Genomic DNA, 19,557 nt, shown 5'->3' with positions numbered 1-19,557 from the left:
TGAATAATGTAAACAGTAAACAAATAATGACTTTGAAATGCTGGACATAACGTCACACCATGAAGGTAAATGAATTTTTACTGTTGGCGGTTTGCTGATTGTAACTACTGATCCCAAGTACGTCCTTGAGTACTCCAGTAGTTACCTAGCTATTTTTGGCTGTGGAGAACTGTCTCACTTTACTTGAAGAGCAGAACAAAGGCACAGTCATATTTAGATTGTAAATCTATATATAGGTTTGAAAGAAAAAACAATGCACTGAAAGCGATTAGCACATGTAAGGGAGGAAAGGAAAACATGATATGAACAATGTTCATACCCATAACCTTAATTTAGTCATTACAATGTCAAAGGAGAGAATAGCAATCCCAATTTTGCCTATTTTGTACTCACTTTTAAACCATCTTATTGGTTTACACAGTTTCTCCCTTGCCATTTCATTGCATGACTAATGCCCTCCTGATGGTCCTTACACATTTTTGTGCTGACTTTTCAAACTCATCCCACAGTCTGCAGTTTCTAACCCTGGCTCCAATTACTCTCCCAATAGAAAAAAAATCCAGGTGGGGATTTTCAAAAGCTTTCAGTTCAGCTTTAACTCTGCTCCTGTTGAAATGAGTGGTAAATTTCCTAGAGCAGAGAGAGGCCAGTGAAAATCCCACCTTTCAAATCCAGCTCCAGGAGCCTCCCAGTCTACTTGTGCTTGATTGTGCTTTCTGGGATACTATGTTACAAATATTGATGCAAAAAATAAGCTTATTTTTTGCACCAACATTTGTAACATAGCATCTCAGAAAGCCTTGCAACTGCAGCCTGCAGAGGAAAATGCAAGTTGATTATAACTACATGGTATCTAATTGGTAATGTGAAGGTGCATGTGCAGTGGGCAGGTTTCACAGAGAATGCTGAAACACCACACAACTTCATTAGAAAGCTTAGTCACTAATCCTCCTGTGTCAGAGTGATGATGTAAACCATGCATCCCAGGTGTCCATTACTGAGATCAAAAGTCAACTGCCTTCCACCACCAAGAAGTGTGCGTCAGTAGCCTCCCATTGCACACTCTAGCCGGTTAGTGAATGGCTCATTCAATTTAAGCGTCTTTCTCCCTTTCCTTTTTTTAAATAGGGGATTAACTGGAACCCTTCTTTGTCAAAGAAGTTTATAGCAGCAGTTTGTGGTCCGGCAGCCACTATCCACTCACCTTCCATTACAAAAACTAACTTTGGAGTACTGAAAAATTACCAATTTAGTTTCTATCAATAAAAAGTGAGTTAGAAATGGCTTAGAATATGCAACCTGTAACTGAAATGGGCACTTTGTTTTCTTCTTCTCCAGGCTACCCTTCCCCCTTCCACTTAAGCTCTCCCGTCTCTCCACAATTGCTTCAGCACATAATTTTGAATTCAGTATAGTTGTACCAGTACAATCCCGCTGTGTGGGCATTTTTATTCTGGAGAAGAGTGACTTTTTTCAGTTTAGCTTAAACCTCTTCCCAAGTAACATCAGCTAAACCAAAAATAATGCACTTTTGTAGAGGAATGAGTGTCTATGTTGGACTATATTTATATATAGTTGGACTGTTATATATATTTATATGTTATATATATTTATATATAACTATATTTGTTTAAATTTATACCTTCACTTCTACCAGTATAACCTTCCCATACAGACACAACCTAACTGGAGAACCCAACATCACATATCCAAAGTGCTGATCATAATCTACTCAGACAAAGCTGAAGGGATGGGAAGGGAATAGCTCCTTTGTGCAAACGCTCCCTTACACTGTGCTTGGTCACCACTTGTTACAATTTCAGAGTGGTATGTCTAATTCCACACTGAGCACAGGGAAAAGAAAAATTTGATTCCTATTCTAAACATGGATGTTAAGAATTAAAACTGGGGGTGGAGTGGGTGAGTAACAAAAAATTCCAAGGAATGGCAAAGCAATTCTTTGTATTTCCAAAAAGAGTAAATGGCATTCTACATTTGGAAACAAACCAAAAATCGGTTTTGTTATGTCCATGTTAAAAGATCCTGGGTTCTGATTCAGTCTGATAACGCTCAGAATTCCACTTCCATTAATTCATTGCTTTTGACAGAAGAACCCATTTAACCGTGTGTACAAAGGGGACTTTAAATGGGCGCTCATGCAGAGAGTACTCTAAAGGAGCTTTATATAATCAGCACTAACAAAGCCAAGCCAAGTACTGTATTACAGGGAGGACTGTCTCCTTTTGGAAATGACGCACACTCTGGACATAGAAATAGAAGAACAAACAGAGACACCTCCACCCCAATAGCAATAAATTGGGACAGTTATCCACAGCTCTATACAAGATGTCCATTCAATGTTACCTATCTACATGTCGGCTAACAGTTTGTTTAAAGGCAGCAACAGCTGCCCCCTGGTCCAGCAGAGGCCCTCTTTTGTAAACTGTGTTACTGAATGCATACCCATCAGATGGAGGATAGTCTGGGACACTGGGATGCTGGAAGACAGAAAACAAAAGGGATTAACGTCATACACAAAGACAGCAGTAGATATTTCATTGATTACAGCAACATCATCTGACACCTGTAGGTTCTCTGTCAGCATTCACATTCCCTTGTTCTCTGATGTTTGTTATTCTGACATGAAAATTTAATTATTTGTGCATTTTAATACATGAACAAAGAAATCAGAAGCACGAGAATAAAGAATTTGCATCCTAACTCAACCTATTGCATGAATAGTGCAACTGATATTCTTCATCAAGACCGTTCTTTGTGGTACGACCCACATTATCACTTAAACATCCCTACAGCAGTTGAGTTTTATAAACAGTGACTGGATATGTTAAAAAAACAAGCCACATCAGGCTTTAAGTCTTGTTTCTGGTTGCAGACATTCTAACTCAGATAAACTACACACAATGCTGAGTATGTTTATGGAATAAGAGCTACTCAGTAACATTACCTTATTTTAGGAGTACACAATCTTATTCCGTAAGGTCCCAGCACTGCCACCCTTACATTGAGTAATACCTTGCTCTGCAAGTATCCTAATGAAGTTAGTAGAGTTGTGTAGACAGAAAGGTATGACTCAATGGAAGTAGGGGTGGCAGATTCAGGATTTAAATAAATCATAATTTTATGTGAATGTGTCAACAGCATATAGAAATATTAAAATCTTTGTTGAAGATTGAAAAGTACATTTGGAGAGCCTAGGTGTTCTTCTTGAATGGCTGCCACTGCATACACGCCAATAACCCACTGTACATCCCATGATGATATTTTTAATGTTGTTAATATAATTGTACCACTACCCAATTCCAAAAAGCAGAGCTATACACTAAGGAGTTAATTTCTGGGGATTATTAGATGTAGGCAGTTGAAGCCACTTATTTTAGGACTCCCTTCCTCCTGCTATCATCAAAACAAACTAATATGGCACTGAAAGTAGCAGAGTCTACTAAACCGAGTACAGATTTGTGAGCCAGGAGCTGCCAAAAATCTGAGCCTGGCTCTGATTGTTACTTGTTGTGTGACTCTGGGCAAATCACAGACCCTGTCTGCGCCTCAGTTTTCTCCTTCTGACAAATTCCTCACAATACCCCTCTGAAGTAGGTAAGTATTATCATCACCAAAATTTGAAAATGTTTGTAGAGTAACAGCAATATTACAAACCCCTAGAAACACCATCAAGTGTTCCATGGCTTAGAGTATGTATGCAAGAAACTGGGAAATAGTAAGTCACCTTAGTTCACAGACAAAATTATTTGTGTTGTGGTAGCCCCCATGGACTCCAATCAAGATTGGCTCCCCTCTGTGGTCCGTGCTACATAAAGGCAGAGGAAAACAGTCCCTGCCCCCCAAAATTCACAATCCAAGGAAAAGAGCCTAACAGCACAGCAACAATCATACACAAATCTATAGTGTTTCCACCATAGTTTCTCATTTGAAATAATTATTGTTGAACTGACTGCACATGCAACCCTTTCAGTGGAAAGACAGTGTATACAGCTGTATCTTAAAATTCAGGGTTGGGAAACGTTCTCATGAATCAATCTCTGATCCACGTTGCTAGACACCAGATCAATCCCTAGTTGTAAAGATTAGGAACAGTAACCATGGGAGCAGCAAGCATATCATTATTTACACTGGGTAGCATTTCTTTTTGAAAAAGGATGCCCTGTAGGAAGAAAGGAACCCCAGGAGGATGAGGTTTGAGCTGTGTTATGCTAGTACCTGCTTGACACTGGATCACAGTGTCAGTGATTGTTAATGGGATCTCTTGTCATGAAAAGGGGAAAAATCTCACATATTGCCTCAATTACCAGCAGACTACCTGGTAAGAGTGACATAACATGAAGAAAAATGGATGGACTTCAGGGAGATACTGATAGGAAAATACACATTTTCACCATCATGTCCCATCTGATTTTTCTCTTCTGCTATTGTCAAATATAACCATTCAGCAAAACAGATAACTGGTTATTAAGGCAGCATTTAGGTATCACCTTCTATATTGTCTTTAGAGTATACACAAACAACATTTGGCCCTTCATAGTACAGTTCATCTGAGGACCCTAAAGCACTTCATAAATATTAAGTCTCACAACACCTCTGTGAGACAGGTATTATGAGAGCCATGCTACCAGTGGGGAAGCTAAGGTACAGCAAGTTTAAATGATTTGCCCTAGACCACACTGTGATTCAGTGGCAGAGTCAGAAATTGAGGAGTCCTGCCTCAGTGTTGCGAGCTTCATTATGACAACTTTATTTCTTTTTTCTAATCAACCAAACAATTACCAATCAAGACAACAAAACATTATAGGAGCTTAAAGGAGTGCAATCAACTTAAAAATCACACTTCTATCTGGAATATTTTTTTAACTTAATACAACTACAAATGATACCCATGATGATTTTGTCTAAAAGATTAGAAGACACCATTCTCTGTTTTCTCAGGTTGTTTATTTTGCACTTTCACACAGAAACAAGGAGAGAAAAGCATTACATTAAAAAAGGAAAGTGTGATTTTAAAACAACAAAATGTTAGAGGGACTCAAGGGCAGCTTAAGTATTAGGGAAATAGTCAGGCGGTGTTCAAAATAAGTGAATGGAAAACATGTCTGACTTCTTCAGGAGACTATGTCATTTGGGATACTTCTTATCCTACCTTGTCCATCTCCCTGCCTGCTCCCCTGGACATCCATATCTTTATATAGACATCTCTGCCACAAAAACATTTGCCAACCCACAATGTATCGGCATTTCTTAAGAAAGTAGCATTCATGTTAAATATATACAACAGAGGAAAGGGCCCCAGAGACAGGTGCAGCAAAGGGATTGATTTAACCTATAAAGCCCTAAATTATAAATATATGTTTTTACATACTGGAAAATGTCTTTTCAACAAGCAAAATTAGCCAAAAACTGATTTTTTAATTTTTTCCCCATAATGAAACCCTGAAAAATTCCAGGAAAGTGATGAAAACAAACGTTTGTTTTCTTGAAAACTCTTCATGCAAAATAAAGGACATTTCCCAACCACCTCTCAATTAAACATTGAGGGGGCTGATGGTAGGGGACTCTCCCTAAAAGCCCTTTCACTCTGGAGTACATGTCCATCCTTGGTTTCCCAGAGCTCAGGTTTGCTAACCTTCTCAATGTGCCCATCTGTTTATTAAGAGTTTGAAGGAGGACCAATGGGATGGGAGTGGAGGTGGGTGTTCATGAGCCTGAATGTTTTAGTGGGCAAATATAGTTATATTTCGCACACAGACTATTGTATTAGATAATATTGTGTCACTTTGAGAGAGCTATGGGAGTTGAGCACACGTATCTGAGGGAAAAAATGGATCTTTAGGCCTTGGACTCCACTTTGAATTTAAGACAATAGCAAAAATCTCATCGAGTTCAATGGAACCATGATAAGACCCTGTATTTTAGCCACTGCACGAGCCTGGCTTTTACCTGTTGCACAGTCTAAATCTAGAGTAATGCTACTGACTTCACTGGAGTTATTCCCAATTTACCCTGGTGCAAATGACTTTAGAATCTAGCTCCATGGGCACTTCATTAGCAGCAACACCATTCCACAGTGCAACTCTTAGACGGTTTTGTTCATGGAGTGAACAGTTGGTCTGGTCTCCCATCTACTTTACAAAATGCCGTAGAAATTAACCTACCTCAGCTGACATTCTTTTCATTTCGTGTTTCCGTTGGTGCTCTGCAACATTTGCAACAGACTCAGCCAACTGATTTAGTTCTTGTTCATTTGGAGCTCCCATGAAACTCAGCAAAGGAGGCTCCCAACCATTTCTGAAGCGTGGTATATAAGGTGGAATAAACTGATCTTTGGGCCAGTCCACTCTGTATAAAGAAGTCAGAGGATTATATCAAGATCTGCACAAGTTATTTTCAAGAGTCAATCCTGCAGGTTCTCATGAAATGCTTTGCAATTGTTTATTCACGAGAAACTTCTAATTGCAGAGAAGGAAGCATTATTTACTGAGGATATCTATGCTCCCCCTTTACATAGCACATAGAGACTGTCTCTGCCCCTAGGATTTTCCAACGTCAGGACAGACCATAAAAGTTATGACACAATGAGACAAAAGACAGATGACACAAAAGATAGATAGTAGGAGGACCAATCACAAAGCAGCATGGGATTTGTTTTATCTTTTGAAAACAAAAGTATTGCAATACCCCTCTGTCTGGGGCGTTAATATGCACAGGGTTCACAGGAGAAGCATGCTTTAAAATGAAATCTGCAAAGCAAATATGGAGGCTGGGAAGCAACGAGGACCTAGCTAAAACTAGGAAGCTATAAGAGCAATTTCTTTTGTCACACAAAATATTATTAATAATAAAACCTCACACCCACAAGAGTAAATGTAATCACTACTTTTGCAGAACTGAATTTTCTGATACAGATTGCTTTTTTGAAATACCATATTATTCCTTAGAGATCCACTGACTTTCACCATCTGAATTAACTGTATCTGAAGGAGTTTTTCCATGGTGTGTTGTGCTGTGTAAACTATATATAAAAAACATTGCCTTGCAGTTTGAATTATTGCTTCTTAAAGGAGAAATGGGCCCAGGAATGCACTTTATAGTTTCCTTTAATGTTTCTCATTATGGGCATTGTTGAAAATGAATGAAGGTGACAAATGCTATCAAACCAGTTGTAGGAGCAGCTAGCATTTCACAGGACAATGGCATATCGATGTTAACTTATAGCTGACCAGCAACCTCTGGGTTTTTAACGATCATCTTGTCGATTAGTGGCACAGTATGGCTAAGCTGCACAGCACAGTAGCACAATAGAAACTTGGGGCCAGTCCCACCATTATTTCTAAGGTTCAAAGCTTGCTTGCCCTTCATTTACATTCCTGTATTCCTCCCAATCCACCACAATATATTTCTCTTTGGATTAAATTATTGCTTTTTTAGGGGACTGGATGGCACAGAGGATTCATAACAGGATAATGAGTTCTATTAGTTAGGTCACTAGTTCAGTTCTAGCACAGGGCTCTGATCAAGCAAAAGAATCCCTTTTCCTGGAGTTCCAGTGAAGTCAATGGGTCTCTGCATGGATTGACATGGCCTTTGATGGATCAGGACCTAGGTCAGTAATGACTAGAAGCTGCTCTTTGGTGGCAAAATGAGTTTGATATGCTCAGTCCAGTTCCTAGCAAACTAGGAGCAAAACAAAAGAAAAAAGTACCATTCAGCTGGCACCTCTATTACCAGTCTTAGTAAAAGGGCCAAAGGAAGAATAGGCTTGGAGATTCTTGCCCCTAATGATAGTCCACTTCAAGAAAGCAGGGTACCATCATGAACTTTGCACTATCAAAGCCTGTGCTCTTTCTATTCTGTGGATGTTCATCAGCTACTCTGGCTTTCAGATTCCAGAGCGGTCAATGCAGCAGTTTTCACCAGTAATAAATTCAGTATTTATTAAATTATGTAGATTAATTATTTGATCTGGTCCCTGAGTGGGTGGATGAGTAAATTCAGAAAGAATGGACACACTTCTGATGCAAGCCCTAGCATGCTTATTGATCACCACCACCACCACCACCTCAAAGGGCCACAGGTTTAAGAGATACTTGATTCATCCCAGGTTTTTTAGAAGTTCTGTTTACAAGTCTTTATGTAAGCCCAAGACCATAAAAGTAATTAGATAAACTTGTTATTTTTATATACACTACAGTTCACAAGCAACATGCATGAAAAGGTCACGTTTTGTATGAGTCCCTAACCATAAGTACAGCTGAATCTATTATTTCAACAATATAGGATCCCTTAAGGGTAGATCTTCAGTGTGATTCAATCATTCACTCAATGACACTTAAAAAAATTAATCTTTTTCTTACAGACTATAAAGATACCTCAGAGGCATTAAAAACCATTGCAAGTCTCTGCTTTTAATATGTGATCTGTTCAAAGTAGAAATTGCTTTTTAATTCTATTTATATCATTTTGTTGTAGTTGTGGTTATTAAATGCTGCACTACCCTGAAATAGATTGTTAATTGAGTCCAGCTGGTTGATGACCAAATTGTGATAGAAGGGGGAAAAAGAATGGAAAGGACCATTCACAGAGAAGGTGGGCAAGAGAATATGCAATTAAGCCCCATCCTCCCAATATCACAGACAGAATAAAATCAATGTTTGTAATTGTCCTCATTCTTCCAACACGTCCCTTCAGATTCCTAAATGGCCCAGTCCAACTCCCATTGAGATCAACGGGAGTCTTTCCACTGACTTTAATTGGAGTTGGATCAGGCTCAGAGCAAGAAAAAATTTAGACTACTAAATAGGATTGTGCTTCTTTGGCTGATACAGACTAATGTTAATAAATCCAAATATATATTCAAAGATAATCTATAAAGTCAGCAAAGATATTTTCGTACCTGGCTTTAGTCCACGTGTCACCCAATGACATCCATAGTTGTCCTTCCTCACTATCAATAGTGTAACGCAAGAAATCTATGGTATCCTTTGTTAGGAGAGGGCTGAGTACCGTACTAGCAAGCTCTGGACCTCCAGTTGCCTGCACCACCTAAATCAAGATTTTTTTTTTAAAGAACTATTTATTGTATTGAGGAGTAACAGAGAATCAATTCTGACAATAAACCATGTAAAATTTAAAGCAGTAAGAATTCTAGGCTACGCACTCTATTGGTGGCTTTTGCCTGATACAAGACCAAGGTCTGATGTACACACAAAGTTATACCAGTTTAATTAAGGGCTTGTGTGTAGAAGGCAGCAGTGCACACCTATAACACTCTGATGTAGTCCTATTTGTTGGGACCACAACAAAGTGCATCCGTGGACATTTACTACACACCACAGGGATTTAAAGAGCGATATGTTGGAGCGCTCTGCAATTTACACGCCTCTGATGCACACGGTGTACTCAAGCTCAAAATCTGTATAAAACTACACCTTTTAGTCAAACCAGTTCAACTTTGTCTTATATCTGTTTAAACTGGCTCAGATCAGTTGACCTTGTGCCTGTAAATTTACTGATGCAAACTAAATTTCTATAAGCTAGGTTTAAACAGATATATGAGAGATCTCACACAAAAGTTGAACTAGTTTGTTTAAACCAATTTAAGTTAAACTAATACAACTTTTATGTGTAGACAAGCTGAAAATGATGATGACTGAAGTGTCCTTCCAGACCATCTTGTCCAGGACAGGTCAAAGATTCAACAGAGTAAAGGAAAGTTCAGACTTCTGGGTAATGGATCTGTGTAAAAATTCTGTCAAGAAGCAATGTAAAGATGATGCATGGCATTCCATGAGGGAGCCCAACCACCCATTCATAATCATCCAAAGCAGTTGAGTAATATGATCAGGTTTACAAGGCAACTAGCACCAGAGCCAGTGGAAAAAAGGGGAAATAAGGGACAAGATTGATGACTGGGGCATGTTTGGTGAAAAACGAAGAGTAAAGAAGGATAGGAATAAATAGGGAACACAGGGAAGAAACAGGGAATGGGAAGAAAAAGTGGTATGAAAAGCAGCAGAAACATGATAGAACACTGTGTAGAAAGAGCCAACAAAAAACTATAGAGGGGGAAGGGGACTGCCTATTATTAAGGTTACTCAATACTTCCCATGATAAGACCCTGTTTGCAGTAGCTTATAACTTTACCTGATTTTAAGTGTTTCAACAGAAATTTTCCATGCCACATGTCTGCTTCAAGGTTCATGTGGTGTTTTGTTGTTTTGAGTTTTTTTTTGTGGTGAAGGGGGGAAATTTTCAGCTAAAATGGTTCAACTGTTTCCAGGAGCAGGGGTAGGGAAACATGTTTTTTTTTGCCCATGTCGAAAACATTTTTTTTTGAGATGCTCTAGCACCCCCATGCTTTGTAGCAGGAACTTGGAATTTAGCAAGGGTGTGGCCTTTTCATCTGGCCTTTTGCTGTTGCTATGAAAATCTACCCATGGTTGCCAAATTATAAGCCTTTGAAATCTCTCATTTAGCAACTAAACTCTCCAAAGATTTCACGAGCATTAGCCATGCTCCATCCACTCTCAGCTCCTACTGCGGACCAGACTGCACATGCACCATCTCTACAGCATGAATGAGCATGCTTTAGTCCAGAGTTTACAGGGAATCTGAAGAGCTTCCTTATAATTGCTGTTCCCAGCCAGACAAGACCAGACAAGGCACCAGAACTAAGAGCAGGGAGCCTGAGCCTACCTCTCTCTGTGCTCTCAATGACTTCCCTGCTGACACCAGGCAGGACAGAGGAGGAAGCCATCTGATTTGAATGAAGAGGGGATAAGAACCAGAGCAGAGGTAAGAGAAAGGAGTAGACAGTCTTACTAAGCTCCTTGTTCCTAAGACTGGAGCGGGAGTTGGGGAGAAAGGACAGAGTTTGGAGGGACTATGACTGTTTGGACAAGGAGACGGGGACTAGGAGCCACTGAGGGCAACAGGGGTGAGATTGGGAGTCAGTTGGCAGGGAGGCAACACAGATTGTATCTGAAGTTGGAGGATGGGAGGAGGCTGGACTGATTGGGCAGGGAGACTGGGACAAGGAGCCAGGGAGAGGGAAGACACAAATTGGATTAGGCGCCCAGGGAGGAAGACTGGGACTGGGGAATGAGAACCAGAGAATGGGCCTGGGACAAGGAGCCAGGGAAAGAGTGGGTTAAGTGCAAGTTAGAGAGGACAAGCTTATGGTGGCAGAAACGTCTGTGGCCACTAGAGAGATCTCCAGAGCCTGGAATAGAACTCAAGTCTCACCATTTCTCTGTCATCAGCAAATATCTGTGAAACCCACTGGGAAAGTCTATGTCTCCTCCCCCTCTAGTGCTGGTCCACATAGACGACGACAAGCTACTATGGTGTCAGTCACTCCATTAGCTGAAGTGACACAGGTCTGAGCTGTGGACCTTAAAGGTGCCAGTCGTGTTGATGAACTATGTGGGTGTCAATATGATGGAACTTCTGGTTTTGAGGTTTGATTTTTTAAAAACCTGGGCTATTACATACAAACACTACTTTAAAAGACCATTAGTAAGCCTGCAAAAACCAACACTCAAAAGTTAGGAAATTCTAGAACTAAGGTTGTCTGTGCCACCTTAATTCAGCCCTTTGTGCACATGCAGTATGATACAATCCTTAATTGCATGATCACATACTCCCCTCTCCCCGTCCACAGGACCCCTGGCTCACTCAGTGTACAAGATGGACCTGCTCTAGGTTGAATCAGGGCTGTGCAGCTCAAGAGGCTGTTGTTTATAGAACCTGCCTCGTTTGTTGCAGAAGTTGGAAGGTGACTGGGATGGACAGGCCTAGGCCTGCTCAAAACTAAAGGCCACTCCCTTAAAGTGGAGAAGCCACTGAGCCCAATAGGCAAATGATTACAAGGGGCAACAAATGAAAAATTAGGCATGGGACTTGGGCTGAACGAGGTAGGGGACTGCAGGAACAGAAATGACAGTCTCATGGTTCAAGCAGTTGAATACTACCCTGGATAACTGGATTTTATCTCTGCCACAAAGTTCTCATGTGATATCACTTAAACCTAACTTTTCACAGGGATCACTCATTGTGCATTCCCCATTTTCTGGGTGCCTGACTTCAGACCCTGGGGTCTGATTTACAGCAGTGCTGAACACTCACAGCTGCAACTGAAGTGAACAGGAGCTATGCTTTGAACAAATGAACTGCTGCTAAGTAATCTGAATAAACAGGTCTGAGGTATCTCAAATTGGACACCTAAAATTAGTGGATGCTTTGACCTTAACTTCTCTGTGTCTCAGCTCTCCATCTATAAAATGCCACCTCATTTTGCAGGGGAGTTGTGAAAATAACTTCATTAACGTTTGTGAAGTACTCAGATACTGTAGTGACGAGTACCATAGAAAAGTCCAGGAGGAAATTAATAAGACTGACTTCCAAGCAGGGTTTGAATCGTGTGCAATAAATAAGGCCTGGGACCACACACTGAACAATGAGGGGAAAAAATATATCCAATACCCCCTTACTAAGTGTGCTCCATGCATTCTGTGCAATGAATAAGGCAGGGGTGCTGTGGAAAAAACAGTACAGGATTAAAGGCAGTGTCAGAACACATTTGCAAAAGGGAGCTGATTTTAGGTTCCATAAGCAAATTTAATTTTGGCATTTCCTAATTTTCAAGTGCTTTTATTTTCACATAGTTTTTTGTGCGTAATGTGTGTGCATATGAAGTAAAACTCAACTAATTAGCCCATAATCTTCTTTATAAAGCCCAGAGTTTGGAGACATATGGACCACAAGAAAGGGACATTCCACTGAATATGTAGACTAAACACTTCAACACTATGGAATGTTTATTTGAGCACAAGATAGTTGTGCTACTGCGAATAAACATTTTATCCTTATAAAAAGACCATTGAAGAGCTAACACTACTGTGATTGGTCAATGCAATCTGGATACAAGATGCATGATGAGCTATTGGGGCTGGACAATCTTATCGCTATGCTCTTCATCTACCATCTTAAATTTGGACCCATTTTTTGACAATTATTCTTCTAATACTATTTAGCTTCTTGGGTTTTAGATACAACAACATGACGTGTAGCTTTATATTGCCATGATCAAAAAGCATTTAACTCTCCTGCAAATGCTGTCTATTCCTCATTCTGGTGCGTATGTATTTAATTCTCCTTCCACTTTGTGTAAATATGAGGTATTAGTTTTGTGTTTCTTTTTTAATGTTAAGAAAAAAATCAGTAAAGGAAAAATGTAGATACATATGTGTATACACACACACTTACTTTAGAAAAAGGACAATTTAGCTAAGTGAATTTATTTAAATGATGGAAATGGATATAAACAAAATTAACATCCTGATTTTCTAGATATGTTCTACTTCTAAAATAAGTGATATTTTCCCATAACCGGTCATCATTAACAATACATTTTTAGCCTCATATTTTAAAGTGTTCTAGAGCATTTAAACAAAGCAGGTCTGAAGGACACATTGAAGATCAAATCTTACCATATTTAATGGTGTAAACAGAAAATGAACCAATTCGGGTGCACTAGGGTTCTGGATGTGGGACTTCAATTTAGCCTGAAGGGGGGGGGGAAAGCGAAAACACAAATTGGTAACTTCTAAGACGACTGAAAGTACACAGTAGAATCATCCTTTAAAACAAAAAAACCTTAGTTATGGAATTAAAGTGCAGGTCATATTTATTTCTGCATTTATATATAGAATGTCAAAGGTTGAACAAAAATATGGGTCACTTATCCTTTGGGAAGAAGCATCCCATAAACTATAGAGCTGATTTGCACAGTACATCTTACAGTTGACCAAAGATGCTGGTGCAGAGGATTTTATGGTGTCCTTGGGGGAAGAGCTGCTGAATGTGGGAGTCAGGAGAAGAAAAGGTTACATAGGCTTCAACCAAGGCACCGTTATGTTCAGCCTGGCGTCCTCAGACCCAAGAGCACGGAGATGGGAGTGACATCAAAGTGTCAGTGGTTCATAGATTTTGAGGCCAGAAGGGACCACTGCAAACATCTCCTGCATAACACAAGCCATAGAACTTCCCTGAATTAATTCCTGCTTCAAGTTCAACAGCTGTGGTTGCAGAGTACGTGACTTAGAGGTCGTGTCTCTGTAGCCTTCTCAACCCTTACAAATGCTTCCTGGAGCACATCCCCCCATTCAGTGGGATTTCATTTCCCCAAGGAGAAATAAAAGAAAGCTGATTAGGCTCAGTCATTGGAGGAGGAGAAGGAGGAGGACAGGTTCTTTCAGTGGCACTGCTGTCACAACCACTGAAGCAAAAAGCCAATAGCTGAAGGGAGGCACAGAGGAAATTAAGTTTTCCCAATGACACTCTGGGGCATATTGAGAAGATACCAAAAGTGGGTACCTGAGTTAGCAGCACTGGATGCCAATGGCTCGTGATGTTTAGGGCAAGAGATGACCATGGGATGGAGCACTCTGTGGCTAGTGAGGTTTATAAGAGAGGTCTCTCTTTATGGCCTATTTGACCCATGTTGTTTAGTATATTTAACAGTAGTAATGAGCATAGAGAATCTGACAAGCACAACTGAAAAACTAAATAAAGAGCACAGCTGTGGAGGCTGGCGAGCATACAAGAGTGAGCTGTACATTTTCCTAACAAACCTCTCTAGAAACCAGTTAACATTTTCAATGTAAAAGGGTGAAACTTTATTATTATTATTATTACTACCACTTCACCAGTCATATGGCACCGCTGTAAAGTCTCTGCTGCTCTGGGGGGGGGGGGAGAGCGGATATTGGACATTGGGACTGCAGCCCTGGGCAAAAATGAAACCAGTCAAAAAGCCACTGCTTTTAGCCCTGGCCTGAATAGGGAGTTTGAAGGCAAAATCAATCAAGCACCATCTCTCAGGTCTACAGTAAGGCAGCTTGGCCATTACTGGATGATGGGCTGAAGCAATGTGGGATTACACTAGAAGGACTAATAACTCTGCTGAAGGTGCAATATGAGGCTTGCTGCCTCTAGGGGCGCTGCAACAGCTGAGTGTGACATGTAGGACTAGTCTCACCCAAAACGAGGCATTCCCAATATGACACGAACATCTGCGTGCCGTCACTAGCAACCACGCGCATGGATGTGTGCTGGGTTGCAGATGTGCTAGGGAGTTGGTAGGCCAAAATTCTCTACTGCGGAGAAGGCCTGGTAGAGAGCCAGGGGAAAGCATGACAGCGTGGTCACCATTCTAGGAGAAGGAGAGAACTGTCTGGGGTCTATTCCCAAGAGGTGCCTCGGGGGAAGCACAGAAGAATAAACACAACAACCTGTTAGTAACTGGAGCAACCAGAGAAATCAGATTTGAAAATAGAAAGGCAAATCTACCTTTCTCCCACACTTCCACCTGCACAATCATAAACTTCAAACACATTTCTAGCACAGGAGGTGGCTGGCGATATCTGAAAACGCGTGGGTGAAAGTGACACATCGAAGTGCACTCAGAGCCAATTTGTAGCAGCAGGGAAAGAGTATGTTGTATCTGACTTCAAACAAGCCAAAAAAAGTCGCCCCTGCCTGCCCCGTGGAGCCTCAGCTGCTGGCAGCTACTTACCAGAAGGTTAAAGCCATGCTTGAATTTTTGAAAACAGTCAACAAATTCATCTGGAGGTGGTGGCTTTGCACGAAGAGTGAGAACCCCCTCTAGAGAGCAAAATGAAAAAAAATATATATAGATATTATGGTAATTCAGGACATGTATATTTACTAACATAGGCTCAGCTCTGCTGCCTCTTCTCCCATCGACTTCCAGAGAAGGATGGCAACAGGACTTGCTCGCACGAGGAAGGGGAGCAAGACAAGAACCCAATTTTTTTAGATCTCAGTGTATGTCCAGACCTATGCCAAGGAAAACAAAGTGACTTGTCCAATTAAAGTGAATGAACAACAACAAAAACACAAAGCAATGCAATAAGAAAAACAAAACCACGTTCACTAGCTACATGAATGATTTTAAAGAACAAGGCAATAAAAAGACCTGGGGGATGGGAGGGAAAACAACTCTTACCCCCAGGTCCTTTCTTTTTATTCTTCTTGGTTTTCTTTCTCTTTGAAAGTTCAGCAAATGCTTCAGCGGCTTTTTGAAGTTTGGTAACAAAATATTCAATATCATCCAAAATATGGTTCAGAATTTGCTGCAGAAGAGATGAACAACATTAAGGTCTCCGTCTAATCTGTAGCACAGCTAGTCATTTACTCACTTTGTTGTAATGTACAGCGTCCTAGCAGCAGTCTCCTATGTTTATCATTAATTCCAGGAAGCACTGCCTATGCAGATTCATCATACGTTTGACATTTACAAATTTCTCAAGCTCACATTTTGCTCTGTTTTCAATAGTTGTGATCATTAAAAGCTTTCAACAGCAAGTAAGTATTGAGATTATTAAATTTTGCATTTAATTAGCTTGGAGTCACACACACTGTTTCTCCCACGCAACAAATGCAGAAATTTTGTTAAAACATAATTTTCCCTGTGATGCTATTGAGCCATTTTTTAACAGCTGTAATTTCATATTCTCTGGTAAAACAAAGTATTAAAACTATTACTTGCTGAAATACAGGGTTGCACTTTCCAGTAAATGTGACATTCTTTCATGAATGCAAAAAATCCTTTTCAATGCACAAGAGTATCACAGGAGGAGAAGGGACCAAGTGGGGGAAAGTACATGCCCCAGTTCAGGAAAGCTCAAGCACTTGCTTAGGTCCATCACTATTCAGGGAACAACATGTCAGTATGCTTAACTTTAAGCATGTGTTTACGGTACATTGATTTAAAAGGGATTTAAGCTCATGCTGAAGTGCTATCCTGAATCAAGGTCTTAGTGAACTCACATCTCAGATCTACAGTTCAAGTTCTCCACAGGACAGAACTGAATCTGATCTTGATGGTCTTATTTCCATCTTTTTTTGTGCCCCTTATAAGTCTATCACACAGTTTGGCATGACTGGCAAACTCTCACCAAGAACTGTGTTTTGCCTGTGAAAAAGGCTCTTCCTGTTCATGAAGCAACCATCCAACATTTCAAGAATACTGAACAATACTGCACACAAACATATATCTTAACTTACAACATCTCTGTCAATCCTGGCTGCCATCATCTCAGCTGTTTCTTCATGCTCATGGAATTGTCTGGGTTTTTCAACTACAGGGGGCAGGGAGGAGAGACGAGACACACACAGTAAAGGATATCAGAATCTAAGAGCCAAAGCTCCATATACACACTAATCTTACATATGGAATCACTGTGCCAGGAGTTCAAGGAATACTAAAATGTTTATACCTCTCAACCTGTGGACGCCCAAATGTAGAACACACAATGTGCAATAAAAACCCCACAATAAGGGGGGGCTGGAATTATGCAAGCAATTTAAAATGCTGTGAGATTCCTTCCTTTGGTGTAAAATAACTCTTTCTACAACTTGAATTTCATTAATCCTTCTTTCCATGTAAATCATCTGCAACGCTAAAAAGGGAGGGGACATCAAATTTGCATGGAGCATAGTTAACTCTGCAATTAAGACAAGTGATAGTCATAAAAATGACGGACAAATGAGAAGTATGCTAATGTTTCCCTTGAAGAAGCATTTTAATACCTGATTTAAAACATGATCTACCTGAAACCACTGTACTGCACTCGAACTTATGTCTTAAAAAAAAACAAAAAAACCTTTACAATTCAAAAATGGCACAGAGAGATGAAGAATCTCTGTGGGCAGATTTATCATCTTGTATTTGTAGAAAATGCAAAAAAAACATGACCTGTTTAAGGTTTGTTTGTTTCTTTGGGTTTTTTTTTTTTTTAAATCCAGTGTCAATATTGTTCCTATTTCTTAAGTGTCCACCACTGTAATAGCTGGGGCTTTAATTTTCTTTTTACTGAACACAAGGGGAAATGCCTCAAAATATTGCTTTTAAACAGAATAAAACAAGCTCAAGTTGCAATTGAGTGAGAGATAATCAACTCAAAGGCTCATAATTATTATAATTTATATTGTATTAGCATCTCAAGGGACCAGTTCGGAACAAAGCCCCACTGAAGTAGGCATTGTACAAACACATAACATACCCAACTCAGCCTCTGCCCTGAGGAATTTACCATCTCAAGGCCTGATCCCACAAACAATTAAACACATGCTTAGCTTTACGCATCTGAGTAGGACCACTGAAGTCAACTGAATACCTTCACAAATTATGTTGCTCATGTGTGTAGAATTGGGACGCAAGTCAAATGACAAAGTGGAGGATTGCAGACAAGATATACAATTGACTAATTATAAGTGGATAAAGTGTTGATTATCCTCATTTAGTCACCCTTAATTCACTGTTTTTCGATAGCAATCGCAGCAGAAGTAGGTCTTGAGGAGAAGGAGGATGGGGATAATGGATGTGATCTCAAGCATCAATTCAAGGAGGGCATTCCATATGAAAAGGGCAAAATGGAAAAAGGCATGGGGGCAGTTGTGTAAAGCTGACAAATCAAGCAAAAGAGGCTGGCTGAGAGGAGAGAAATGAAGTGATAAGAGTAGTGCACAAGTACAGAAGGGCAGACTCAATTAGTGATTCTTCTTTGAAGACAGCAAATCTTAATGTTACAGGGAACCATTCTAAGTCTGCATTTTTAAAAATAAGTTTTATTAAAGGCTACGGCACTTGAATCTACTTAATTGTGGGAGGTTTCAGTTACGACAATTTAGAAAATATCCGCACAAATAGAAAAAAAAATTATATAATTGTCAGAAACACAATTCAGTAACAGTCCACTTTACAAAAAACACCACTACAAACACCTTTAAACAAAGAGAAATTCAAACAAAAGAACAAATTAGCCTTTGCTTGATGTAGCACATAATACTGTGTGGTGGTATGTAAAAATGTTCTGACCATTATTGCCCTCTGTGGACATTTTAAAGTGCTTTGTGCTGCACAGTTGTACACTCTGTTAACGAATACTTTCATTCAACAAACAGAAAATGGGATAAAAACCTTCATGAATAATGGATTCTTTTGCTTTTTTTATTTTAATAAGAAACCATTAAAAGTAAAAATGCCAAAAACTCAATGTACCCAAAATTATTCTTTAAACATATTCTATTCTACTGAAAGTAGTTGTATTATTTCCAAATTAGCAATAGTTTCAATTTTTTTTCTGGGAGAAAGCAGGTTTTTCCATTACAATCAAAAATCTGAAGCCCTGCAGAGAAGATATGAATCATTCATACTTTTCATTTTTCTACAGTCCTGTTACACACTTGTGTTTAGACTTGTAAAGATGACCAGACAATTTAGCCACACCATTTGCTTAAAAATGAAGAGAAGTGGAGTAAAACACCTTAGTCAGCTTTTTATCATAGTGATTAGCTGAGAAATAAAAAAAAACCAAGTCAGGTTGTTGCCCTGAGAAATTTACCACGCAAGGGTTTGATCTTGCAAATTCCCTATTACTGAGCAGAACATCATTGAAGTTACTGGAGCTATGCTGCGTAGTAAGTATTATGCACATCAGCAGG

The 19,557-nt window shown here is 39.7% G+C and overlaps 1 protein-coding gene across 11 annotated transcripts in view; it reads right to left on the bottom strand.

Annotated features, from left to right (window-relative positions):
- Window positions 1-19,557, bottom strand: part of EPS8 (epidermal growth factor receptor pathway substrate 8) — a 198,900-nt gene that overhangs the window by 34,159 nt on the left and 145,184 nt on the right. For 7 of the 11 annotated variants that reach the window (XM_038419564.2, XM_038419538.2, XM_038419528.2 and 4 more), the window contains 7 exons: window positions 17,119-17,192; window positions 16,058-16,184; window positions 15,605-15,693; window positions 13,518-13,592; window positions 8,921-9,069; window positions 6,183-6,366; window positions 2,464-2,498 (listed from right to left, as the gene is read on the bottom strand). In XM_038419564.2, the coding sequence (XP_038275492.1) occupies window positions 2,464-2,498; window positions 6,183-6,366; window positions 8,921-9,069; window positions 13,518-13,592; window positions 15,605-15,693; window positions 16,058-16,184; window positions 17,119-17,192 (733 nt within the window). Of the gene's footprint in view, window positions 1-2,364; window positions 2,499-6,182; window positions 6,367-8,920; window positions 9,070-13,517; window positions 13,593-15,604; window positions 15,694-16,057; window positions 16,185-17,118; window positions 17,193-19,557 lie in introns of all 11 variants that reach the window. The other 4 variants (XM_038419517.2, XM_043517082.1, XM_043517068.1 and 1 more) reach the window with 1 other exon arrangement.

This window comes from Dermochelys coriacea, chromosome 1 (assembly GCF_009764565.3).
Source record: "Dermochelys coriacea isolate rDerCor1 chromosome 1, rDerCor1.pri.v4, whole genome shotgun sequence".
Taxonomy (NCBI): Eukaryota; Metazoa; Chordata; order Testudines; family Dermochelyidae; genus Dermochelys; species Dermochelys coriacea.
The sequence above is the reverse complement of the archived record's forward strand: the minus strand, read 5'-3'. Positions and strand labels throughout refer to the sequence as shown.